The sequence below is a fragment of the Rhinatrema bivittatum genome, chromosome 10, assembly GCF_901001135.1.
Source record: "Rhinatrema bivittatum chromosome 10, aRhiBiv1.1, whole genome shotgun sequence".
NCBI classification, from domain to species: domain Eukaryota; kingdom Metazoa; phylum Chordata; class Amphibia; order Gymnophiona; family Rhinatrematidae; genus Rhinatrema; species Rhinatrema bivittatum.
Genome location: NC_042624.1, coordinates 18215209 through 18242084, shown reverse-complemented (window position 1 = coordinate 18242084; position 26876 = coordinate 18215209). Strand labels below are relative to the sequence as shown.

The 26876-nt window shown below is 44.9% G+C and overlaps 1 protein-coding gene across 1 annotated transcript in view; it reads right to left on the bottom strand.

Moving 5' to 3' along the window:
* RGS5 (regulator of G protein signaling 5) overlaps positions 1 to 3157 on the bottom strand; it is a 270300-nt gene extending 267143 nt beyond the window's left edge. Inside the window, exon 1 of the mRNA XM_029617532.1 lies at positions 3018 to 3157. Within this exon, the coding sequence (XP_029473392.1) occupies positions 3018 to 3061 (44 nt within the window). The 5' untranslated portion in view covers positions 3062 to 3157. The remainder of the gene's footprint in view (positions 1 to 3017) is intronic.
* Positions 3158 to 26876: the final 23719 nt, after the last annotated feature.

Genomic DNA, 26876 nt, shown 5'->3' with positions numbered 1-26876 from the left:
ATCATACATGCGTATATGGGCAAGTGCACGCATGTTTCTAACTTCTCCATTTCAATATTAACCTCCGAGTGTTTGCTTCAGATGTATTCTGATAGTCAGTGTTTACAGCTGCAAATCAAACTTTATTGTCTTTTTAACCCATATTTACTTAGATTACTGAGAATTCTCTGGCATTTACAGCACTCAGTGTTTATAGATCTTCAGATGCCCCTATGCTTTTTATTAGTTATCTATTTCATTTTGGAATTGTTTTATTGTAAGCCACTTTGGCAGTCTTGCTAGACTGCTGGGATATTAAGTACAAATAGAAGTAGAAGAATAAATCTGTGAATATTTCCAGCCAGACTAGTTAATCTGTGTAAGTGAAGTAAAGCAACCACAAAAGGTCTGGAATATGTACTGAATTCATGCCAGACCCTGGTAGACTCCAATTCCACACAATCCCCCTTGCTGATTTTGGCCTTGTCTCCTCTTGGATGTATGTACCTCATGTGCATCTCCTCATGGGATGGCAGATCTGAGCACTGACCAGCAACCTTGTGGTCATAGCAGCAGACTGGCAGGCCATGCTGGGGAAAATGTACTGTTGTGACTCAAAAAGAATTCATGCTAGGCAAAGATGCAAGCTTAGTAAGGCAGAAGGAATATAACATGCAGGCAAAAACACACTAGATAGAAACCAAATATATGTCTACAGATTTCATTTCTCAGCAGTTACTTTCTTCCGTAGAAAAAAGAACAGGCAAATCCTAAACATTCTTCAGTGGTGGAACCCTCTCTTGTTACAATAACAAAATCCCCTGTTAAACTGAGAACTCCCAGAGATATTCCGCTTTTTAACAGCTGAACGCTTTAAAGGCAGCTCTCATTACTCTTCCAAGGGAAGCAAGGGACGTGCATTATACTAAAATAACATACTGTCCTTCCCTCATGTTCCTTCCTCCTCTGTGCAATAGAAACTGATTTCAAACCAATCTGAAATCCCATCCAAGTCAACTGCAGGTGGTTCACTTTGCAGTCTTAAACTGATTTAAAACCACAAAAGGTGAGCAAGAGGGGAATTGTGCAGACTTACATGTGAATGCTGCCTGTGATGCCTACTCCCTGCAGGGTCTTAGTATGTACTTTTCCTGATTAAGCCATGAATTAGCAGAGATAGTGCTTTCTGACTTTCTACAGCAAAGTTCCTGTGCTACAGAGTTTTTCTTTTTTTTTTACATAAATGGAAAACCTGTCACAGTGTCCCTAGGTAGTTACCAATGATAAATCTAAAACTAAGACAAAGCCATAAGCTGCATAACACAATAAGATAATGCCAGGAGAGCCCAGATGCTACAAAGCCATTTATTAAAAACTGTGCTAATGCAAACACATTCAAAGAATATGTTTAGAAGCTTGTAAATGTTGTCAGTTTCTGGAATCTAGTGGCATTACCTGAGGACACCATGCAGTGTTTGCTTTGTCCTCATATTTTTTTTTAGCACTGGCATGACAGAATATTTGTTGTTCTCCTGCTGCATACAGTATAGATATTGAAATTTAAAGTTAAATTCAAAAAAGTACATGACTGGCAATTTTAGATCTGAGCCTATCTCTGCATAAAAGTCTCAGATAATGAATTGCACTGCAGTAGCCAGCACAGCCTGCAGCCAGCCACATATGGCTTCAGCCAGCTTCACCTTGTAACATATCTACAGGCAGAGTAATTTCTAGAAGCATTGCCTGTAGCACAAGTGAGTCCAGGTGCTTCCCTCACCTGCACAAGGACTTGTATTTCCACAGTGTGGATGACCACAACAGTCACTCTTGGAGTACCATAGATGCTGCAGCTTTACCCTGGCTGAATGCACAGTGCTAACCACCCCCACATTCTGATTTTTATCACAGCAAGTGAACTGCAGTAGGCAATAACATGGTTTCAATCCAGTAACTGGATCCTAAGTGTTTCCATTCTTTCCCTAGAATTTCGATTAATACTATAAAGCAGAAGACACCTTAGTGCTTTGTCAGGCATTTTGTAAATTTAAATAATACTTTTCTTTGTACAGTAGCAGCCCATAGTTACAAGACTGTGTTTGCTCCGTGCCTTTCATCATCACCTTCATTTTAGTAAATGAATTCTGCAGTAGAAAGTGAACTTAGACAATGTATTTCCCTTACAGAGCTCTATGTGGCAACGTGCAATACTTTGGATCATTTTGTTGTGAAAAGAAGTTACACCTTTTTGCACAGGTAGGGCCAGATTTAAGTTTTAGGCAAAAGAACAATTTTGAAGAACTGAATCTTGTGCTAAAGGATTTAGTTTCATAACATTTCTGGAAGGCAAAAAATCCACAATAAAAAAAATGTGTCCAAAAATGGCATAAAGTGATGGGGCATTTGCCTGATTTTTAAATCTGGCCCTTAGGGACAAACATCTTGCAGTATTTATTGTAGAAGCATTTGCCTATGCAATTTTCTCTGGGCTATTATTCCTTTCCTGAAGTTGCAGAAAATTATCTTCTAGTACAAAATGCTGTGGAATTTCCAAACTACAAAGTGACATGTAGCACATTAAAAATCTTTTGACAAAACATAGATTGGGATCTTACAATAAAAATCATTTAAAGCCACGGATGGAATATACTAGTCCCCATGATGCAAGAATGCTAACAGAAATTCATGAGGTAAACTGTTCGCATAAGCACCATTTCACCCAGATTGTGACACATTTAGTGATGATTTCTGAAATGATTTGCTTTCACTGCTTCATGTTATTACATTGCCATTCACCCAGTTGTTTGTTTTTTTTAGTGACCATCTTCTGTGTCACACTGAGTACCCAAACACTAATATTACCTTATGCCAGGATAGCCAAAATGCATTAGGTATTTGCATAATCCAACAAGTAATTTTTGATATATTTGTTTATGCTAACATTTTATATTCTGGAATCTCTATGCATACAGATAAAAACCCCATGCTGCAGGTAAGGCAGATACAGACTGCATGCTGACAGAAGGAAGAGTTTGTCTCACCGCTCCAGGCAGGTGTGGGGTAAGGCAGCTAGTCCTTTGCACATTGTGCTGTTTGGCTGGGTCTTTGCTCTTCCTGAATGAAGCTTGGCTGAGCAGAATCCACGCTGTCTGAGGATCAGCTTTCTTCTTTTCAGGAATATATAAAGGCTGCTTTCTGGAGCCCAGCCCGACTCTTAGCCAATCACATGCTGATGAGGAAACTGCAGGCTAGAAAGTAGGAAGAGCACAGAATAGCTGGGAGGGAAGAGTTTCTTTCCTGGACATTATCATATATGCACATGAAAGCATCCACAATACTATTTCCACTAATCAATGTAAACAAGGAATGGTAGCAATGTAAACATTTTGTTCTGAGTGAATAAGGGTGGCTTCCTTCTGAAGCTCCTGGATGTCTGCTGACGATTTTGCCTTTTCTTTTCTTTGTTCTGTTTTATTCTGCTGGCGTTCTGAGACTTACTCTTTTAGTGCATCAGTGTGAGACAACAAATTGCAGCATGTCTGGCTTTGTGACTTTAGGAACCAGCAATGGATACAAGTGGCTCTTCTAGAATGGAGCTGGCAGATGAGTGCGCTACATATACTGATTCTAGCAGTAGCTAAGAAGAATATGCTTCATTTACATTAGTTTTATCTGACCAATAATAACCCATGTCTTTATTAGCAAACTTGGAAAACCAGAATAAGCTAAAATGTCAGGCTTATCTTACCCATTATTCTGTGACTTACCTGAAGGCCGGTTTTATGGGATAGCAATAAGAGATAGAGAGGCCAATATTCAGAGCCAACTGGCTAAGTGGTGGTTAGAGAAATTGGTGTTTTGGGGAGGAGCTACTTATGTGACGAACATAGCAGGATAAGTAACGATATTTAAACTTATCCATTTATGTTAATCAGATACGTTCTACCTGCTGAACAATAGGTCTAAAGTTAGCCGGATAAGACTTATCCAGCTCACTAGTGACATCTTCGGAGATATTCAGCAGTGCAGCTGTGCTGCAGAATATCCTTTGTAAGAAGCCAGATAAGTCTTATTTAAATGCTTAGCTTTGAATATCAACCCCCAGGTTTCTAAGATCCCAGAAAATTAGAAGAAAATGACAAGGCCTATAATAAAATCTGGTTTTGACCCAATTCTTTGTGTGACCCTGGGCAAGTCACTTCCTCTCCCTGTGTCTCCATTCATACACCTGGAATTAGGTAATAATAATAATAATAATAATGATAGTAATTGTCAAGCTCTGGTGGTTTAGTGTGCCCTTGGGCCTCAGCCCGGGCCCAGACCTTCAGGGCCGAGCCGAGGGTTGACGGTGGCTCCGCATGGGTAACGGGCTGACCCTCTGCCAGGCCTGCAAGCTCCCAAGGCCAACATCATGATGTTGGTAGGGGAACGGTCCTCCGACTGTTCCGAGCCCTTTCGGACCTGCCGCTTGATCGGCATTGGAGCAGCAGGCCCGGCCTGAGGTTGAGGGCAGACGGAGGCCTTGACACGTAGACAGGACTATGATTGATGCGGCGGCATTGCAGACAAGACACTTGGTTGATGCGACGGCATCCTGACGAAGACACTTGACAACAGCTGGGTTGATGCATCGGCATCCGGGCAAGGAACATAACAACAACTGGGTTGATGCTACGGCATCCGGGTGAGGAACTTGACAACAGCTGGGTTGATGCATCGGCATCACGGGCATGACGAGGAACTTGACATCCAAACAGGCAAAACACAAGGCATGGACATTGGCACTGTCTCTCAGGGCGCCCTACTCAGGCCACCCGCAGAACTGAGTCACGGACCACCCGTCCCACTGCGCGCCCTACACAGCCCTTGCAGGCTGGTCACGGACCACAAGGAGAACGGGACAGTGCAGGAAAGGTCCAGGCAAAGAGGGACTCCAATAACGAAGCCGGTGTCACCCGAAGCTCCCTCTAAGGCTGGCGGGAACGGAGGCTCTGGAGCGCAGGGCCACTTCCCACCTGCAAGCCACCCCATTCTCGGGCAAACACCATCCGAGAGAATCAGCTCACAGGAACAGAAGGCTCAGGAGCACCAAACAAAGACAGGGGGAAGAACATCCTGGAAGGCGGGCACATCAGGATGTAGATGATCATGAAGTCCCATCAAAGGTGGGGCCAGCACACTTCCTGTGCCTGGCCCTTTAAATTCAGTGAAGAGGCGTGGCCGCGCACCTAGAGGAAGCAGGAGAGCTGTGCAGGACCACGGACAGTGGCCTGCACAGACGTCAGCATGCAGAAGAGGCAGGACTGGCCTGAGATGCAGGCCCGACGTAGGCAGTGGCTCCAGCCGCTGCGGGAGACCCCGGGGGCGGCTCCAGCCGCCACTGGAGCCCGGTGATGCGGTCTTAGCGCCGCGAAGAAGCTGGCAACATTGGGGGCAGTCCCAGCCCCGCAGGAAGGCCGCAGCTCCGACCGCGGAGCAGAAGAGGATCCAGGACGGCCTCCGGGCTGCGTGGCGTGGCAGGACAGACCGCTGCTCCAGTCATGCCGAAGGCCCGACGGTGGTGTCCTGCCACGTCGGGTGAAGAAAGCAGAGAGAGAAAGGTGAATCTGCTCGCGGGGAAACCCAAGGGCAGCTGCGATCATAACAGTAATGTTACTTCTTCTCCCTTTTGAACATTGGCATATGAATCATGTGAGCCAGATACCAGGTGGCTGCATATATATTTCTGAAGTAATAAATATTGTAAACCTTTGTGAGCATACCTAGAGGATAGGTGCGATGTAAATATAAAACTAGGCTTTCCATATAACCCCAAGCATGAAGTAATTTGGCTGTGGCATTAATCTGCTTGAATGCATATATAACCCCAGGGCAGCCGATATAATAAGCCACACTAAGCCATCTGCGGATTCTTGTGCAGATTTTTGCCCAAATTTTTCCACCCTAATCTTACTCTTTTATGTGCTAAAGCCTTTAGCACCGTAAAAATACGTGCAAAAATCTGCAGCTGATGTAGCACCAGGCCCATGCAAATGGTATGTAAAGGAGGCTATTAGCCATTAACAGGCAATGGATTTTTTAGCGCCTGGGTCAGGGCAGGAGTAAAAGTTAAAGCACATTTCTGGTATTCCATTGCTGGCATTTGTATGGTTGTGTGTCAATGTTGCTCTGGTGTAATCATGGATTATGGGCAGTTTTTCTGATGCTATAGTACATTTTGCAGGACAGCCGAAGAATAACAGTGGCAGAAGCCTTACAGCATAGCAGAGAAAGAGAGAGAGAACAGGCTGAGAGAAGACAGTTTCTTGCTGAAGAAGAGAGGAGGGCCTGAGAGGAGCAGGTTGTCCTGTCTCAAGCTGCTCGCAGAAGGGGATGAATGCAATGTGTATTCTGCCTGAGGATAACGCTGCTGTGCATGCCAGAGACAGAAGTGGTGCGCACCTAAAGACTGAGCTCCAGTGCTATTCTTGGTCTCTATGAAGAAATCAAGGATGATATAGATCCTCTAACAGAGCATGGATGTACCATTCCACGCCTGGTAAAGCTTCTCAGTGCCTTGCATTATTTTACAAATACTCAAAAAAAAAAAAGATCCAGAAAATGCCAGACACTTATACTATCAACAAAGAAACATGAAAAAGTCTAGCTCAAAAACGGAGGGATTGTATGTAATCAAACTGGGGAAACCTCATAGAGTGCCAATACTAGGCTAAATCGGATGCCTATATGGCTACTTATTCTGAAACTCCAACTCCAACGATGTGGATGTCAGAATGAATGTATAATCATTGGTAACCCCAGATGAGAAGATGCTTAATATATTATTCCATTAAGCTATCTTATCAGTCCAGTATAAGTCCACTGCTGTAGGTGTGAGTAATGGTATGAAAAGAAATTGTTATACCAAATAAACTCACTGTTATGACGCCAAGGCTATCCGTGAAAATCTTCATGCAATAAGTGTAACGATCCCGACACTGCAATGTTTCGAATGGAATTTCTTCATCAGGGAATCACTTCTAAGCATGGAATCTGCTTGTATATCTTGGCTGTAATAACGTACTCGTACTCAGTAAATGATGGTAACTGCGCTCCTTCATTAGAATGCTGTACGTGCACTATAGGTGAGCACCTATAGTGCACGTACAGCATGCAGTTACCATCATTTACTGAGTACGTTATTACAGCCGAGATATACAAGCAGATTCCATGCTTAGAAGTGGTTCTCTGATGAAGAAATTCCATTCGAAACACTGCAGTGTCGGGATCGTTACACTTATTGCATGAAGATTTTCACGGATAGCCTTGGCATCATAACAGTGAGTTTATTTGGTATAACAATTTCTTTTCATACCATTACTCACTCCTACAGCAGTGGACTTATACTGGACTGATAAGATAGATTAATGGAATAATATATTAAGCATCTTCTCATCTGGGGTTACCAATGATTATACATTCATTCTGACATCCACATCATTGGAGTTGGAGTTTCAGAATAAGTAGCCATATAGGAATCCGATTTAGCCTAGTATTGGCACTCTATGAGGTTTCCCCAGTTTGATTACATACAATCCCTCCGTATTTGAGCTAGACTTTTTCATGTTTCTTTGCATTATTTTACTGCAGGCTTTTCAGTCAGGTACTGAGGACCATGATGAAACAGGTCAGGTAGTACATCAAGTACCCCCAGCAGCTTACGGTACGGCAGGAAATGAAGCGTGCTTTCTATGACATGGCTGGCATGCCCAATGTAATGGGTGCAATTGATTGTACCCGTGTTGTTCTCACCACCACTACCTCCCCCCCCCCCCCCCCCCCACCACGGGCAAGAAATGGATACCAGAACAGGAAGCATTTCCACTCCCTGAATGTACACCTTTTCTGCAATGCGCACATGATGATCCTCAGTGCTATCTCCAAATTTGCTGGAAGCAGTCATGACTCTTTAAATCCTCACTCAGTCAGCGCTGGCCCAAATTTCACTGAAGGGAAATACAGTGAAGGCTGGTTGCTTGGTAAGTTTGAAACACATGTCAAAACAAATCTCGATACTTACAAGTTGCAATAAGCTCTCTGGGTTGGATATCCAAAACGGATTAGTAGGCATTTTGAGGTGCAAGAAGTGCATACTTTTCCACTACATAATCAATCGGGTTGGGGGTGGGTACAAAAACAACCAAAAGATTAGGTAAAAAGGTAAGCTCACCGGCAGAACAGTATGCGCTTTTTGTACATGGGTGCCAAAGTTAAATCACAAGCGGATTGTGATAAATTGCAGGAGGTCCTTCTGAGACTGGAAAATTGGGCATCCAAATGACAGATGAAATTTAATGTGGACAAGTGCAAGGTGTTGCATATAGGGAAAAATAACCCATGCTGTAGTTAGACAATGTTAGGTTCCATATTAGGAGCTACCACCCAAGAAAGAGATCTAGGCGTCACACTGGATAATACATTGAAATCGTTAGCTCAGTGTGCTGTGGCAGACAAAAAAGCAAACAGAATGTTAGGAATTATTAGGAAGGGAATGGTGAATAAAACGAGGATGCCAAAATGCCTCAGTATTGCTCCATGGAGAAGGTACAGAGAAGGGCGACCAAAATGATAAAGGGGTTGGAACTGCTCCCCTATGAGGAAAGACTAAAGAGGTTAGGGCTGTTCAGTTTGGAGAAGAGATGGCTGAGGGAGGATATGATAGAGGTCTTTAAATCATGAGAGGTCTAGAATGGGTAAATGTGAATCAGTTATTTACTCTTTCGGATAATAGAAGGATTAGGAGGCACTCCATGAAGTTAGCATGTAGCACATTTATAACTAATTGGAGAAAATTATTTTTCACTCAATACACAATTAAACTCTGGAATTTGTTGCCAGGGGATGTGATTAGTGCAGTTAATGTAGCTGGGTTTAAAAAAGGTTTGGATAAGTTCTTGGAGGAGACGTTCATCACCTACTATTAATCAAATTGACTTGGAAAATATCCATTGCTATTACTAGCATCAGTAGCATGGGATGGACTTAGTTTTTGGGTACTTGACAGATACTTGTAACCTTGATTGGCCACTGTTGGAAACAGGGTGCTGAGTTTGATGGACCCTTGGTCTGATCCAGTATGGCAATTTCTTGTCTTCTTATGTTCTTAAAGTGCCTTCTAATCTGCTACACATATCAACTCATTGGGGTGGGTAGCAAATGTGGAAATTTTCTGAAATGAGGTACACAATTTGCAAAACAACAGAACTTTTTTTTTCTACAGGAGATATTGGCTATAGCTGCAAAGCATGGCTGCTCTCTCCTTTGTCTGCACCACATACACCTGCAGAAACCCAGTACAATGAGGCACACATGAATACCAGAGTAGTTATTGAACGGACATTCAGGGTTTTAAAAAGCAGGTTCTGTTGCCATGAGCATTCTGCAGGTGTGCTGCAGCATTCGCCAGAGAAAGTGGTGGATATTGTAGTCATGCTGGTTCTGCAGGTGTGCTGCAGCATTCGCCGGAGAAAGTGGCGGATATTGTAGTCATGAGTGTTCTGCAGGTGTGCTGCAGCATTCGCCGGAGAAAGTGGCGGATATTGTAGTTATGAACGTTCTGCAGGTGTACTGCAGCATTTGCCGGAGAAAGTGGCGGATATTGTAGTCATGTGCTGTATCCTGCACATTCTTGCCCTCCAGCATGGCATCAATTAAAATTTTCATCCAAACCTGGTACCAGAGCAATAAATGTTCACTTCTGCTGCAGACAGAGACAGCACAGCAAGAAAGGGATCCTTTGCAAGGTGGTTGCGGACTACTTCAGAGGTATGATTGTACTCATGTTTGTGGTGGTAGGATGGATTGATTGTCTGGTGTGTAAAGTGGGATTCTAACTTTAACAATTTTCGCCTCTCAAATCAGCACCAACCCTGTGAATGCCAGAATAATGCAGAATTATTCAAAATATATGCTTTTAAGCATTAAACCTCAAATATACTTGTTTTTTGTCAGTTGATAAATTTTGAGGTAGTGAGCCGTGGTTGTGTAGGATTTATATTGGATTCGGAAGAATAAAAATTTTTTGGCCGGTTAAAAATAAAATGGCCACTCAATGGGAAGACACATTTAGCTTCTCACACGCACAGTTACAAGAAATTCTATCTGCACCACCAGTGTTCATGCCGGGAAATCAGGGAGAAAGTTGGGAAAATCTGGTCCGCTTAAATAAACGTATTGTAAGAACGAATTTGCATTATGGTACATTGATTGAGTACTGTAGAGTTCAGCGAATCCCTAGAGGTTTGCGCATAATAAAAGAACCTAAACTCTATGTAGAATTTGAGGATTTTCTAGTTAAATGGAATCAAATTCTTAACAAATGCTCTCTCGACCTAATGCTTTTAGTGATTGAGAGAGCTAAGATGTTAATGGAAACTCTACAGGTAGAACATGAGCAGTTGTTGGAAAAGATTAAAAATCATAACTTAGAAACCTTTGATGTTAAATTAAAAGAGTTTCAAGAGACCATAAATGAATTCACCGAAGAGGTTAAACAAGGCAAAGTGAATAAATTTGTTAGGGATGAACAAGATTACAAAAAGGGTTCTATATATTATTGGATGAATCCGCAACTTAAGAGAACTTATAATCAGAGAAAGACATTTGAATCTAGTTCTGATGAATCATCAGGCGATGAACCCATTCGTGGTCAGAAGATCCCTACTACAACTAGCGGCCCTACAACAACCCCTTTTCCCGAGGTAAAACAAGATCGCAAAGTCAGGTTCCAACAGCACACTCAAGATCCCCCACCGGGACAAAGACAACAAAAAAGATGGACACGTTCACAAGGGAAGAACAAATCGGAGAACCGACCCAGATCAGAGAATCCACAGTGATAAACTTGTCCTCCCGTTCCCTAACACGTACTCAAGTTCAAGTATTAGAGAAAGGGTTAACATATGTACCAACGGTGCGCTATGATCATTTTGAAACTAACAAATTTTTTCAAAAATTTTTAAGGACTTTAAGGTTACGTTTATTTTTTGATAAAAAGCCACCAGAGGATCGAGATAAATCGGTGGTATTTCCAAAATCTACCTGGGTTCCTCCAGGCAATATTGATCCAGTCATACATACTTTCGCAAGATTGGTACAAAATGACATAGATAAGATTCAGAATGATTCTAGATTAAGATACTTTAATTTGAGTGTACAAGAAAGTAGGGCATTACAAGAAATTAGAGAGGATCCAACGTTGGTGGTAAAAAGTGCGGATAAAGGAGGAGCGGTGGTTATAATGAATAGGGATTTGTACAGGATGGAGGCATTACGACAACTATCAGACCAACATTTTTATAAACAGCTGGATGCTGACCCCACACCGCAGTTGAAAGAACACATAGATATCCTTTTGGAGGACGCTTTAGCGCAAGGTTGGATCACTGCAAGAGAGTTTCGTTTCTTAAAGGTTGAACACCCTAGGGTGCCAACCTTTTACCATCTCCCAAAGGTTCATAAGAATCTAGAGAACCCTCCGGGACGTCCTATTATTTCATCACGAGGTTCATTGCTTGAACCTCTTTCTCAATATGTGGATACATTTCTACGTCCTCTTGTACCCTCCTTGCCCTCGTATGTTCGAGATTCTGGAGATTTAATACAGTATTTAGAAACTTTAAATATTCCTTTTGAAGAAGTTTCTTTAGCCACAATTGACATCGTGTCTCTTTATACGAACGTGCCCCAAGAAGGGGCTTTGCAAGTGATTCATTCCCAGTTAACAACACAATCCTTAAAGATTCACCCACCAGTTACTTTTATAGTTGAATTAGCCGCTTTGGCTTTGAAAAAAAATTTTTTTGTTTTTGATAAAGTGTATTATCAACAGGTGGGAGGCACCGCGATGGGAGCCACAATGGCCCCTAGTGTCGCGAGTCTTTATGTAGGACACTTTGAATCACAGTGGCTATCAATTTCTCCATACCAACAGAACATTTTGGTATGGCGTCGATTTATCGATGACATCTTCATAGTGTGGAGAGGCACTGAAGCTCTATTTAAAGAGTTTATTCAATGGTTAAATACATGTGAACAAGCTTTACAATTTACTTATATTTTTCATCAGAATTCGGTCTCTTTTCTGGACATAAAAATCTCAATCAAAGAACACAAGTTCTTCTTTACGATTTATCAAAAGCCAACTGATCGGAACACACTGTTGGAATACTCAAGTTGTCATCCGTCTCCTTTAAAAAACAGTATCCCGTTTGGCCAATTTTTAAGGCTCAGAAAACTGTGTTCAACAATAGGAGAATATAAAGTTAGATCACATGAAATGAGCCAGAGATTTTTAGACCGGGGTTATCCGTTAAAAATTGTAAAACAAGCTTGCAAGAGAGCACGTTGGAACTACAGAGAAAATTTGTTACAACCACAACAGAGAAAAACTTCATCAAGTCTAACATGTGTTTTGCCGTATTCCCAAGGGGCGAATGAGGTAGCACGCAGTATTAGACGCCACTGGAACGTCCTTCAAGTACACACAGTTTTTGGATCTCAACCATTAATAGCTTTTCAAAGAGGAATAAATATAAAAGACCAAGTAGTGAGATCACATTTTCAGAGTTCCCCACAGTATGTAGTGAATCGAGAAGGACATTCTGCATGTGGATCATGCGTGATGTGCCCATTAGCTCATTCTAACATCAATATCCCCTCAAATAAACTTCAAAAGTTTAAACCCATAAAAAAGTCAAACTGTAGTTCGAGCTTTGTAGTATACACTATATGGTGCCCTTGTGGCCTATTTTATATAGGCAAAACAACAAGACAGCTGAAAACTCGCCTAATAGAGCATAAGAGTGCATTGAAACGTAATAGATTGGAGGCCCCGTTGGTGCAACATTGTGTTGATAAATCACATGATTTTTGGAATTTGAAAAGTACAGTGTTAGAGGTGATGGAACAGGACGAAAGAGGAGGTAATTTAAACTTACGTTTATTACAACACGAGCAAAAATGGATTTTCAAATTACAAACAGTAGCCCCAGATGGGCTCAATAAAGAGGTCGATTGGTCCGTGTTCTAGGCAAATCAGCTGATAGGCGTTGTAACGATGCGTGACAGGAAATAAAGAGCATATTCATTTCCGGCATTGAGACAGAGAAGGTGTTTAGGCGCCATATTTGAACGCTGTGAGAGAGTGGGTGAAAAAGTGCCAACGCAAACAGTGAGTACCATTGAGTGTTTAGTCATTAAGAAACGTATTTATGAAAGGATATTAATGAAAATGTGTTTTTTGTAGAATATTGAACAGTAAGCCCCTGAAGCAGGCGCATTTGATGCGCCGAAACATTGGCAATGTCGGGCAGGAAGTCAGCCGATAACAAATGAGCACACAATAAGCAAAAGATAAGTAATTTTACTAAGTTATAGTATTAATTAATTTTATTGAATAGAGAGATCACATAACAATATAACGGTGATTAGTTTTCACGGGTAAAAAAGACAAAATCTTTTAAGAAAAATTTTTTTTGGTGATTTTATAGAACACGCATAAAACAGGTTTACCTTGGGGTAATGGTAAATGACGTGATTTAACAGTGCCGATACATGAGAAGGGTTGTAGCCCTGTATAGGGCAAGAGCCTGTGAGACTGTGAGCACTCTTATCTGATACCTTCCCCGGTAAAGCTTGTTTAAGCGTTATAAATTCATAATATATGCTTTTAAGCATTAAACCTCAAATATACTTGTTTTTTGTCAGTTGATAAATTTTGAGGTAGTGAGCCGTGGTTGTGTAGGATTTATATTGGATTCAAAAGTGTAAGTATGCCAGTATGGAAAAATATTGCAATGTCCCTGTTTAATGAATTCTGTTTTTAATAATTTTCTTACCTAATGCAATTTTAATAAATTTAAATTTTGTAATGACAGCCTTGTTCTTCATTGGTCTCACTCTTCATCGGTGTGAATGCTGGGCCTGTGACATCCATGAAACAGAGGCCCTGTTATCTTTGTTCCTGAGATTTCCACAGTGGAGTGGAAGCCTTGGCAGCAAAGATGATGAGCTTGCCTTGGGTGTTTAATGGGTGTTGCCGGCCCAGCATCCTTGGTTCTGAAACTGCCACACCATGATGGAAGTCTTTGGACCAAGGATGCTGGGCCGGCAACCTCCATGAAACAAAGGCCCAGCATCCTTGGTCCAGAGATTTACAAGACCAGTCTTGCAAATCTCTGGACCAAGGATGCAGGCTCAGACCACCCCTTGACAGGCCCTAAAAAAAAATAACACAAGACATGCAAAATGTTTAGATAGTTTATGTGATTTCAAAAGCAATTTCCAGACGAAAATGTATTGGGAAGGCTCCCATGCATGAATGTGCATGCACACACACGCACGCACGCATGCACACACACATATCCATCCTCTGCAGGCTCCCATTTTCACACACACACACATACATATGCAACCCAGGCAGGCTCCCATTCATAAACCCATTCATCCCAGGCAGGCTCCCATTTACACACCCATCCCAGGCAGGCTCCCATTCACACACCCACTCATCCTAGGCAGCCTTCCGATCACACACACATTCTTCCCAGGCAGCCTCCCTTTCACACACACACACTTGTAGACCAGGCAGTCAGGGTCCAAGGGTCATTCCTCCTCCTCTGCTGCTGCTGCCAGCCTGTACTTTCTTCTTTGCAGAGAGCAGTCATTCTGCAGCTCCTCTTCATGTGCTGGCCCCATGGTAATTTAACACTTGTGGTGCTAGTACTTACTGTATTCTCATCTCATGCATCGCGAGATAAGAATACAGGAAGAGCTAGAACCACAAGTGTTGAATAGCGCAGGGCCAGCTTATGAGGAGGAGCTGCCAGATGGGCTTCCCCTTCTGCTGTGGTTTTTTGCTTCTTCCAGTGGGATCGGTTCCACCAGCGGCACCACGAATCTCCTACTTCTTCTGCTGCCAGTGGGATTGGGTCCACTGGTGGCAGCACAGTTTGCAAACCCAGTGGTGCCAGGCCTGCAGCTGCACCCCCGTCAGCATGCAGCATCTACCCCTGCAGTAGCTAATAATGACATCTCTGCTGCTGCTAGGCACAATACTCCTGTCCCAGCACTGTCATCTGCTGGGGCAGAGACCCCTTCTTTTGAGGGATCCTTTAGTGGCTGGCACTATTTCACCAGCCACCGCAAACACCATTTCTGCCTCAGCCCCAGCTATTGCTGAGGCAGCCTCTCTGACTGGCAAGACACCTCCTTCTACTTCAGAGGTGGCTGCATTACCGGCCAGAGAGACATGCGGTGTCACTCCTCCTGCGGATTATACTAAAACACCTCAGGCAGCAGTAAGGCACAGTAAGAACAAACCTCAGGGCCCCCAGTTCCTCCCTGTCATCACATCCACCTCTGCTGCAGTCAAACCACCACAAATAAGATCATATGTGGCGGTGCTATCAGGCGCAGCAGCTGGTGAGTCTGCCGGGGGGGATGGAGGGTGAACACAGCAGCCAGGATCAGGCAGTAGGGCCCCATGCCTATTCATATATGTCACCTACCCCTTCTATGGGATAATCCAGAAGCATGGGGTCAGGTGCCCAGCAATAGGAGGGGCAGCTATCGAGGACCACGATATGCAACTGGCTGATATAGTGAGTCCTGCAGCCATTGTGCTGGCTGACAGGATGTACAGAAAAATAGTATTTTTCCTTCATACACTGGCCACCACACATATGCAATTGTAAAGGGCATAGAGGTGGATGTGGTCTTTGTCACTAGATGAGGCTAAGGAGGTTCCCAGAACCAGGGTGGTACTATAAAATGTACTACCCTATATACCTGAGGCAGTAATAATGGGTCACCTGCACACCCTGGGGAGGTTCGCCCTCCCATCACTGTGATACCCCTGGGGGGCAGGAACAGGACTATACACCACGTCTTGTCCTATAGACCAGGTGATGATGAGGCTGCCTCAGGGAAGGGAGGAAGTGGAAGGCTTTATTATTATCCCACATAAGGGGGCCTTGCATACCATCTATTACAGCACAGAGGAGGTGAGGTGCTTCCTGTGCCAGAGGTGGAGTATACCCACAAGGTATGTCCAAAATCAAAAAATCCCAAGTCTGCCACTCTTGAGCTACCCTCCTCCGCCATCCCCTCATCTGCAGCTGCTGCTAACACCTTGGCAGCTCCAAAGCCCTCCACTCCAAACTCCACCAATATCTCTGGGAACCAAGGTCCTAGCATCCCTATCACTGCTTCTTGGACCCGCCCAATTGATACCATTAGGGCTTCACTCTCCACTGCTAAAATTGCAGGTGCCCACCACCCCAATATAACTGCCAAGGCTAAAGAACACTAGGGCTTGATAGGAAGAACCTAAAACACCATCTCAGAAGTCCCCAATAACATCATTGTCAGAACTTCTACTTCCAAAACCTGGCAATAAAGTGACAACTTCCTTTGGTGTGCAAAAGAAAGCCATAAAGAAAACTAACAGGGCATGCCAGAATGACGGTGAGGATGCAGTCTCTCCATTCACCATCCCAAAGAGAACTGCCCCCTCACCCCAGTACCGCTGAGGCAAATACCCCTGAAAATAACATCTCGTAAGGGACTGCCTTGGACAAGAATGAGGCAGCAACCCCTGCAAAATCACTTGCAGAGGACTGCCTCCTATGAGATTGTGGCAGTAACCTCTGTAAATTCTAACTTGCAGGAGACTACTTCATATGAGAATGAGGCAGTCACCCCTGTGAGATCCACCTTTCAGGGGACTGATGGGAATGTGGCAGCCACTTCTATAAATTCCATCTTGCAGGGAACTGCATCTAATGAAAATTTGGCTGCCACCATCAGCAGAGGCCTCAACTGCCCCCCTCAATTTCAGCAGAGGGGGTGGGGAATGCATCTGGAGATTTGGCTGCTGCCGAAGAGATAATGAAGCAGTTTAAGGAAGGAGAACAATTGCCTTCCCTGTCAATACCCACACCTGAGTCAACCCCCATGGAGGAAACATCAGATCCTCCCGACTCCTTCCATGTCACCTCTCCCTTTGACAATACCTCTGCTGAGGGAGAAAGAGAAATAAAGTCTGGAAAGAGGGAAAGGGAAGAGCCAGGAATAGATTTGGTATGGGGCAAGCGCACAGGAGAGGAAAAACATACTCCCAAAGTTGGAGGAGGATGCTGGTCCCTAATGGGACAGGGGACTTGGAATCCGACTCAGAAGATCAAGGCCCAATTATCAACAAGGGCCTGGAGCAGCGGTCTGAAACATCATATCCCAAAGCAGTTACATCATCAGAGGTCCAATCCCTTAACATCAGCTCTCATAGGTAAAGCGAGTCCCTGAGCAGATCTCCTTTGGTGAGATCCCGCCTCTGCCATTGTTACAACTATGGCTGCTACGCAGCCGCCTCACCACCAGAGGTCCTCCATGAGCATGCTCTCTTGGTTGGCCCAGTCCACCCTCCTTGTCTACTCTGTGTTCTGGACTTCCTTTATAACCCTGCCTAGCATATCCCTCGGTGCTTCGGCATCAAGCTCGTTTGGGATCCCTGCTCTAGCCTCTTTCCTGCCTGGATTTTGGGCATTCTGTCTAGCCTCCGGGCTTCTGCCTTGCTGTATTGCCTCTGGACATTCTGCCTCTATCTAGCCTTCGGGCTTCTGCCTTGCTATATTGCCTTCGGGCATCTTGCCTCTATATTGCCGTCCCTGCCTTGCTGTCTTTGGACATTGTCTCTTGCCTCTTTGATTTGCTGCCTTCGGGCTTTTTGTGTTTTATGTTCAGTGTTAGTATTGTCCTGGTTTGTCTGTCTATTCATTGTCAGTCTTGCTTCCTGGGTTCCCTTAGTCCAGTCACTCATACCTACAGTCAGTATCACTCTTACCTACACGCTATCCTGAGTCCATCCTTACCTGCACCTATCTCCAGTATTCTGATCACCTTTACCTGCACTTACTTTCACACATACCTCCATGCTGTTCCAGTGTATCAAGCTCACCCTTACCTCCACGCACCTAGTATCAGATATTCCTCCAGCCTGTATCAGACTCCCTCCAGCCAGCTCCCACCACCACAGGCATCCTCCAGTTAACACTCAGTTCCACAGGTTCCAGCCAGCACCCAGCTCTACACATTCCTGCCTGCACCAGATTCCAACCCAGCCCTTATCAGATGCCCTTCTGCAAGCCCTGTTTCTCTCCATTCTGGAGTCACTCCTGCAGGTGGTGTTCACGACACCTGACCACTGCCCAATCGTAACAGCCATCGTGCATCAGAGCGTAGAAAATCCTCCTCCTGCATAACCACTAAGAAAACCTCTCAAGCCTCTCTCCAACCACCACCAGCTGTCCTGAAGACTTCTGAGTCCCAGACAGCTAAGGAGGAGGGGGAAAGCCCCTCACAATTACCACCTGGCCAAGGTGGGGAGCCAGGTCCAACTCCGGTCAGAGACACTGGAGTCGAGACAATCTGTGAGGCAGAAGGTAGGGCCAGGGAAAATGGATGAGGAGGAAGGGTTTCTAGACTCTCAGTGACTCCAGACCTGGCCATGGAGACTGGCTCTGATGAAACATCAGAGGAAGAGGAAGCAATATCTGCAACTTCTTTGGAGGTCACAGTTCCACATCAGCTGACCTCTTGAGGTCCCAGCAATGGTGACCATAACTCCTCCAGAGGAACTCCTGGAGAAGGTACCTGTCACATTGCTGGAAGCTTTTTCCTCAACTCTGATGGTGCCATTCCAAGTGCCTATAGTTTCCACTGCTGGGGAAACCACAGGTCCCTCACAATCAGGGCAGTGAGGATCCAATTAAGATCAAGCTGAGGAGACTTCTTGATCAAGGGAAGAGCTTTGAAATCCTCAGCAGTGATAAGGCAAGGGATGATGAGCAGTCTGATGATGAGTCTGTAGGTAGTACAGAGCCTGCTTTCTCTGAGACTCCCATCATCCCAAAGCAAAAGATCCTTCAATTCCTGGAGGGGACCCTGCATCTCAGAAGGAAGAAGTGATTGGCGGAGAAGTGGCCAGATGCAGAGTTGATGTGGCGATTGGTCTGGACATTTTCTGAGCCAACCATCAGGCCAAACTCTACGGGACAGCCAAACACATCCACCTCTGCAAGTTTTGCAACAGCCTCAAGTTCCTCAAGTAATGACTTGAGAATAACATCAACAGAGGAAGGCTTTTAGCATAGGTACACTCAATGTCATCAGCTGTAGGGTAGGGCTCTGGAGACTCCAGGAACTCAGCTTCCTGCAGGGGAGAAGTACACAGTGGACTTCTTCCAAGAGACCCACACCACTCTGCCAGTGTTATGGTTATTGATGTTTGGGTGGATCCTTGGACAATGTGGTAGCTGACCACGCCCACGGGGGCAGTCCTGTGAGGGACCACAGTGTCAGGCTAAACTCTGGACACACAAACACAGACCTGAATATTTTATTAAACAGTTTTGGAAACCACCAGAGGTGGCAGTAGTGAGTAGTGGATGTTGAGACCGGCTGGGCAGGTCTCCCACAGAATGCTGGAACAGCGAATCCTCTGCTAGGCTGTGCTGTAGTAGAAAGAGACTGAGAGTTATGAGTACACAATAAGAAGCATTCAGAGGCCCAGGTAGAATTAGGAGAAGCTCTGAGACAGGGAGAGCAGGCCCTCGAGGAGTGAGTAACTGATCCCTTAGAGCAGAGAGACTCAGTTGTATTGTACTCATGTAGCAGTAATAGAGATTCCTCTAGACTAGAGGTCTGGCACCGGAATAGAGGGCAGGCCCTCGAGGAGTGAGTACCTGGTTCCAGTGAAGCAGTACTGTGGAATAGATGGTAGTTGTACTCACAGATGGAAACTGTTAGTGAAGTCTTCCAAGTAGAAAGGTTTGAAGATGCAGGCAGCAACTCAGGAAACATGGGCCTCGAGGAGCGAGTACCGGTTTCCTGATAGCACCTGAAAGAAGCAGAAGAGGCCCCTGAGGAGCGGGTACCCCGTTAGCAACCCTAAAGGGTGTAAGAGTTCCAGATAGTGCTGGAGTGGCAGAGCAGCTTCGGTACGGAGAGCGAATCCCATCCATAGATTATCGTTGCTAACTCTATGAGCTAGCAAATACTGTAGGCTTAAATATCCGGGCAGCGTGACGTCATATCAGGGGGATGCCCCTGAGGTTCGCGCCAACGTGGAAATAAAGTTGAGGGCGGCATGAGCGCGTGCGCCCTAAAGTACCTCGGAGGAGCATGGCGGGAGGCAGCACCAAAGCCGGTCCGGGACGCCGGAGAGGATGGCAAACAGACGCCACGGCAGCTAGTAGTCCGAGGTGAGCGGGAGGAGTCGCAAGTAGTGAGAGGTAGGCGGGGAGAAGCTATCGAAGACCGACGGTCGCAACAGCCAGATGAGTTCAATTGGCTGCTGGAGTAGCACAGCAATGTTTTCTTTAACCACTTCACTGCTACATCTTGTGGGGTGGTGACATTGTTTGTGGAGACCTTTCAGCCTGAGTTGCTTTATGTGAAGGCCACCATGCCAGGAAAACAGCTGCACATCAAGGTCCAGCTCAAGTGTGGAATCATTAATTTTCTTAACATGTATACTCTGAGCCCAGTAGGCAGCATTTCTCCAGCCAGATGTTATCCTATCTTAACAGTTTGGCGGTCAGTGAGGCTATGGTGCTCAGGGTTGATTTCAACTGCACCCTTGAGGCCCTGGACAGAAACAGCCATGAGCTGCATCAGAGCTCATCGACTGCCCTGAGGGAATTGGTCTGCCGCTTCTCTCTGGTTGATGTCTGGCGTGATCACATGCTAATGTTGAAAACTGATAAGCACAGGGGTAACAGGGAATTGAATTTAAACAGCAACCAATGAGGGCCCTGACTTTTATGGTCTGGGAAACAGATAAGCATGGGGTAACCTACATGGCACGGCAGATACTACAATAAGCTTACTAGGCAGACTGGATGGACCATTTGGTCCTTTTCTTCCATCATTACTATGTTTTATGTTTCTATGACCACCTCGAGTCATCTGACACCTTCACCTTTGTCAGGGTGGGAGAGGGTGTGGTGTCCCAATCCCGAATTGACCGGCTCTCTATATCTAGCCACTTGATGTCACAAGCCCGGTCTAGAGCCATTTGACTGGTGCCGTTCACAAAACACAATGTGGTGACTGTATAATAATATTGAGAGAAAGAAAAGGAAAAGGAAAAGACTACCAATACCATGTAATTTTAATCCCCTAATTAATAAGGAAAATAGGTACATAGAAACATAGAAACAAAGAAATGTACCAAGGATTATCACCTCCTTTTTCAAGTTTATGGTAATATCTGCCACGCTGTACCCATCACCCCCATACTTAATTTCCCCAGACTGTAAAAGTCAGGACCCTTGTTGGTTGCTGTCTGAGTCCAATTCCCCACTTTCGATGCATCTCCAACATTGCTCTCTGCTTCAACGGCATTACCTCTTGCCGTTGAAGCAGAGAGCAATGTTGGAGATGCATCGAAAGTATCAGGCTTATTGGTTAAGGGTAGTAACAGCCACATCAGCAAGTTACCCCATGCTTGTTTTCCCAGACCATTGGAGTTGCAACAAAAGTATCAGGCTAATTGGTTAAAGGGTAGATTTTAAAAAATTGCGCGATCGCGTACTTTTGTTTGCGCACCAGGCGCAATCAAAAGTACGCTGGATTTTATAAGATCAGGTAGAAGAATGCTGAGCTGCATAGAGAGAGGAATATCTAGTAAGAGAAAGGAAGTGATGATCCCTTGTACAGGTCCTTGGTGAGGCCTCACCTGCAGTACTGTGTTCAGTTCTGGAGACCGTATCTCCAAAGAGACAGAGACAGGATGGAGGTGGCCCAGAGAAGGGCGATCAAAAAGGTGGATGGTCTTCATAAAATGACTTATGAGGCGAGATTGAAGAACCTAAATATGTATACCCTGGAGGAGAGGAGGAGCAGGGGTGATATGATACAGACTTTCAGATACTTGAAAGGTTTTAATGATCCATGGTCAACAACAAACCTTTTATATTGGAAAAAAATCAGTAGAACAAGGGGTCACGAATTGAAGCTCCAGAGAGGAAGACTCAGAACCAATGTCAGGAAATATGTCTTTACAGAGCGGGTACTCCTTGGGTACTCTCAAAAACCCTCAAAAAAAAGGGTTTTTAAGAGTACCCAAAAACTGTCTTTCATGTTACTGTTATAACATTATATTCATTATAGCCAAGAAATATGCAGACTAGTGTACTGACAGGCCAAGGCTCCGTCTCAATGGAAAGAGAGCTTGCCCAGATGAGAATTCTTTCACTGAAGGATACTTTATCAAGATCTGCCTGTTTGTATGCTCCTATGTAAATAAAAAAGAAGGCAGAGAGACAATACAGCAGCTAAGCTCATAAGCAGGAGTCATGAACGTAAAAAACCCTGACTCTGGCATAGAACTTGGCATACAGATGTGGTAATACTCCCCCCAAAGAAATGAGGGGGGAAAAGACCTGCAACATGACAGAACCCCCCAAAGAAATGGGGAGACAGGAAAAGACCTGCAATGTTTTATATACCGCTATTCAAAGAAATATTACAGCAGTTTACATAAAATCATTCATAATAATGAAAAAATACATTACTAATAAAAAGCAAAAAAAACAACCCTAATAATTCAAATGCAAATACAAATAAATAAAAAAAAAAAAGTAACAAAATGACAAAAGGTAAAAAAAAAAAAAAAGAAAAAGAAATAAAGAAATAAAGAACAGCATTTCAATTAAAAATAACACATTACAGCTGTTTTTTTCCATTGTTTATTATGCTAGTAACATAGCCTCTGCCTTTACAAACTCCTATTTATACAACCAGGTCTTGAGCCCTTTTTTAAAAAGTTTTGTATCATTTAATGTTCTTAAATAATCAGGTAACATGATCCAGAGTAGTGGGCCTGCTATAGAAAAGGATTTTTCTCTTACCTCACCAATATGAGCTAATCGTACGGAAGGAACTTCCAACATATACAATTATAATTAACCTTTTTCCACACCCATACATGACTTGTTGCACAACATTCACAATTGATCATACGTATGCATGTCACCTAGATAGGTGCACACCATGCTTTTTGTATATGTATCATTATGTTTTTTTGTCAGTAATTGTGTATAATTAGTTTTCCATTTTTTTGTTTTCATTTACATCTATTTATGTGACACCTGTATGTGTATTATAATTTTAATGTTAAGAATTGTTTATTCTGCCCCTAACAGCCCCTGAGGCAGCTCCTGAGGGTGCGAAGCTCGGCCAGAGTCGGGCTTATCCAATAAAGCAGGGGTCGGGAACCTATGGCTCGCGAGGCAGATGTGGATCTTTTGATGGCTGCATCTGGCTCGCAGACAAATCTTTAATAAAAAAGTAAAAATCTAACAAAAACCCCCACCATCCTGATGCCCCCCAAGACCTCCAAAATTAATTTACTACAACCCCCAACCCTCCTGAACCCCCCCAAGACCTGCCAAAAGTCCCTGGTGGTCCAGCGGGGGTCCAGGAGCGGTCCGGGAGCGATCTCCTGGACTTGGGCTGTCGGCTGCCAGTAGTCAAAATGGCGTCGACGGCCCTTTGCCCTCACTATGTCACTGGGGTCGACCAATGGCGGCGGTAGCCCCCTATGACATAGTAAGGGCAAAGGGCCATCGGCTGCCAGTAATCAAAATGGCGTCGACAGCCCTTTGCCCTTACTATGTCACAGGGGTTACCGCTGCCATTGGTCGACCCCAGTGACATAGTGAGGGCAAAGGGCCGTCAGCGCCATTTTGACTACTGGCAGCCGACAGCCCAAGTCCAGGAGATCGCTCCCGGACCACTCCCGGACCCCCGCTGGACCACCAGGGACTTCTGGCAGGTCTTGGGGGGGTCAGGATGGTGGGGGGTTGTAGTAAATTAATTTTGGAGGTCTTGGGGGGGCGTCAGGAGGGTGGGGGGTTTTGTTAGATTTTTACTTTTTTATTAAAGATTTGTCTGCGAGTCCTGGACCCCCGCTGGACCACCAGGGACTTTTGGCAGGTCTTGGGGGGGTCAGGAGGGTGGGGGGTTGTAGTAAATTAATTTGGCAGGTCTTGGGGGGGGGGGGTTCAGGAGAGTAGGGGGTTATAGTAAATTAATTTGGTAGGTCTTGGGGGGGTCAGGATGGTGGGGGGTTGTAGTTAGTATGGCTCTCACGGAATTACATTTTAAAATATGTGGCGTTCATGGCTCTATCAGCCAAAAAGGTTCCCGACCCCTGCAATAAAGGCTGCTTTTTACCGATCTACTTGTGTTTTCTCGCCTATATGAAGACCTGCACAGTGACCTTGACCCCATGGCCAATTGAAACCATGCTGTGCCTGGGTTGATGAAACATCTGGGTGCTTTGCATTTTTTTGCTATTGGCAGTTTTCAGAATCTAGTTGGTATCACTGCGGGGATGACTCAGGCCTCGTTCTCATGGCATTTCACACAGGTCTTGAAGGTGATGATGAGGCACATGAGGTAGTACATTGCATTTCCTGTGGACCCAGTGCAACTGCAGGAGATTCGCAGGAGATTCGCAGTGGGTTCATGGCAATTGCAGGGATGCCGAATGTGTTGGGTGCTATAGACTGCACTCATATTGTATTGACCTTAAAGTTAGAGGAGGAGAGTTCCTTCTGGAACCACAAGCAATTCCATTCGATGAATGTGCAAGTCTTTCCTGCATGTCCATGGCTCCGGGCATCTGTCACGGGCCTGTGCCAGAGCGCCGGAGCCTTTAAGCGCCCGGAAAGGTAGCGGGGCCACCGAGCATGGAGGTTCCCACTTCTTTCCTGGACGTCCATGGCTCCGGACTATCTGAGCCATATTGTGGCCCTGGGAAAGGAGCATCCATGACTGCATCTCTTACCTGTTGAAAGAAAAGAGATGCTGATGTTGATCTTCTGTTTGCCCTAATATGAAAAGTCCAGTTCAAACCAGTCTGTATATAATACTGACCCAGTTTGAACCGAATAGAACAGGACAGTCTTACTCCGAGCAGCGATTTATATACCTCCGAGGCAGGATTATGGCATACCAATTGATGTTATGGTGGGGGAGCAATGAGAAGTTAGGCATGATTAATGAAAAATTGGAAAAGGATAAATTGGAAACTCTTGTTTGCTATTATTTGCTATTATTTGTCATTATTAAAATTGACATGTATGCCCTTTTGATAGAAGTTCGATGCATTCCCCACATGCGCGGGATACTGTTGTTGCGACCATCGCTGCTCGATGCCCTCACTCTGCCCTCTTTACCTCTGTGGTGACTTCCTCTGGGTCTGATGGCTGGCTGGCTGCCGCGGCGTCTCCATACCATCTCCCTCCGGTGTCCTCGAACTGGCTTGATGTTGCAGATCCCCCATGTTGCCTGAAGACCTAGGGCACGCACGTGCACGCACTCTGATTGAAGTACCAGCAAGGGTGCGAACCTCAGGGGCGTCCCCCTGAGATGACGTCATCCGCTTCCGATATTTAAAGGTCTTTGTTATCTCTAACAAAAGAGTTAGCAAGGACTCGCTAAGGATTCGTCCAAGCTGCTCTGCCTCCTTGGACTTACCAGAGGTACCCGCTCCTCGGGGGCCTCGCTCTTTTCTTTACTTTCAGATTACAGATAGGAACCGGTACTCGCTCCTCGAGGGCCCATGTGCCTGGACACTCTGAAGATTCTCTACTGCCTGGAAGCTATAGCTGCTACAAACAATTGTGAGTTACCATCGATCTCTCAGAGCTTTCCCTGGAACCAGGTACTCGCTCCTCGAGGGCCTAAACCTTTCCAGCTCCTGAGCTTCCTTGAGACCTTATGTGAGTTTTGTCATCTAGTTCTGGTCATGAACTCTGCCTACTCACTGTCTGCAGTTTCTCAACAGCTCAGCCATCCTGGGATCGCTGTTCCAGTACCTGAGGGACTACAGCCCTGCCGGGTATATCAGCTCACTACTGCCACCTCTGGTGGTTTCAAAACTCTGTTTAATAAAAAGAACTAATGTGTGTCTGTCTCCATACTCAAGCCTAGCCGGTGGTCCCTCTCGGGGTATCCTCCCGGGGGCGTGGTCATCTGCCACCGGCCCAGGGATCCACCCAGAAATATATCAGATTGCTAACTCCTAGCATAGATCCTGAACAGATTGCTAACTCCTAGCTTGTCAGCTAAATTCATCAATAACAGATTGCTAACTCCTCCCTCCTTCAGGAGCCCGCAATACAGATTCCAACAAGATTGCTAACTCCGCAGTCTAACTAACACAGATTCTAACAAGATTGCTAACTCCAGTGGATCCGGCTTAAATATGGGATGCTGTTAACTCCAATGGATTCAGCTTAACAATGGGATATTGTTAACTCTATGGATCTGGCACATCTCTCTGCCTTGCAGGTTATACCGGGCCTGGCCCTACACATCTCAGAGCAGCAAGAAACTTTGAAGAAACTTACTGCAGCATTTCATCAGCTACACACACAGAAGATACAAGGCACAGCTTCTAACCAAGAATGTCAGTTACAGGAGGTAACTTTGAAGACTGCTGTACCACTGGCGGCTCCTATTCGCTTTTCCGGAGAAATCCAGAAACCCGGGGCTTTCTGAACCAGTGCTGCATGCACTTCACCTTATGGCCAACTTTATTTCCCACGGCTCTTTCGAAGACCACCTACATCCTGTCATCCATGGATGGAAGAGCCCTGTCATGGGCATCTACCTTGTGGGAACGCAAGGACCCTATCTTGCAGGACATAGAAGGATTTGTGGATTTGTTTAAATCCGTCTTTGATGACCCTGCTCATAATTCTGTTGTCGGGTTTGCTATAGTGGACTTGAAGCAAGGCAACAGATCACTGGCTGAATTCACCATAGAATTCAAGACTCTTGCAGCAGAA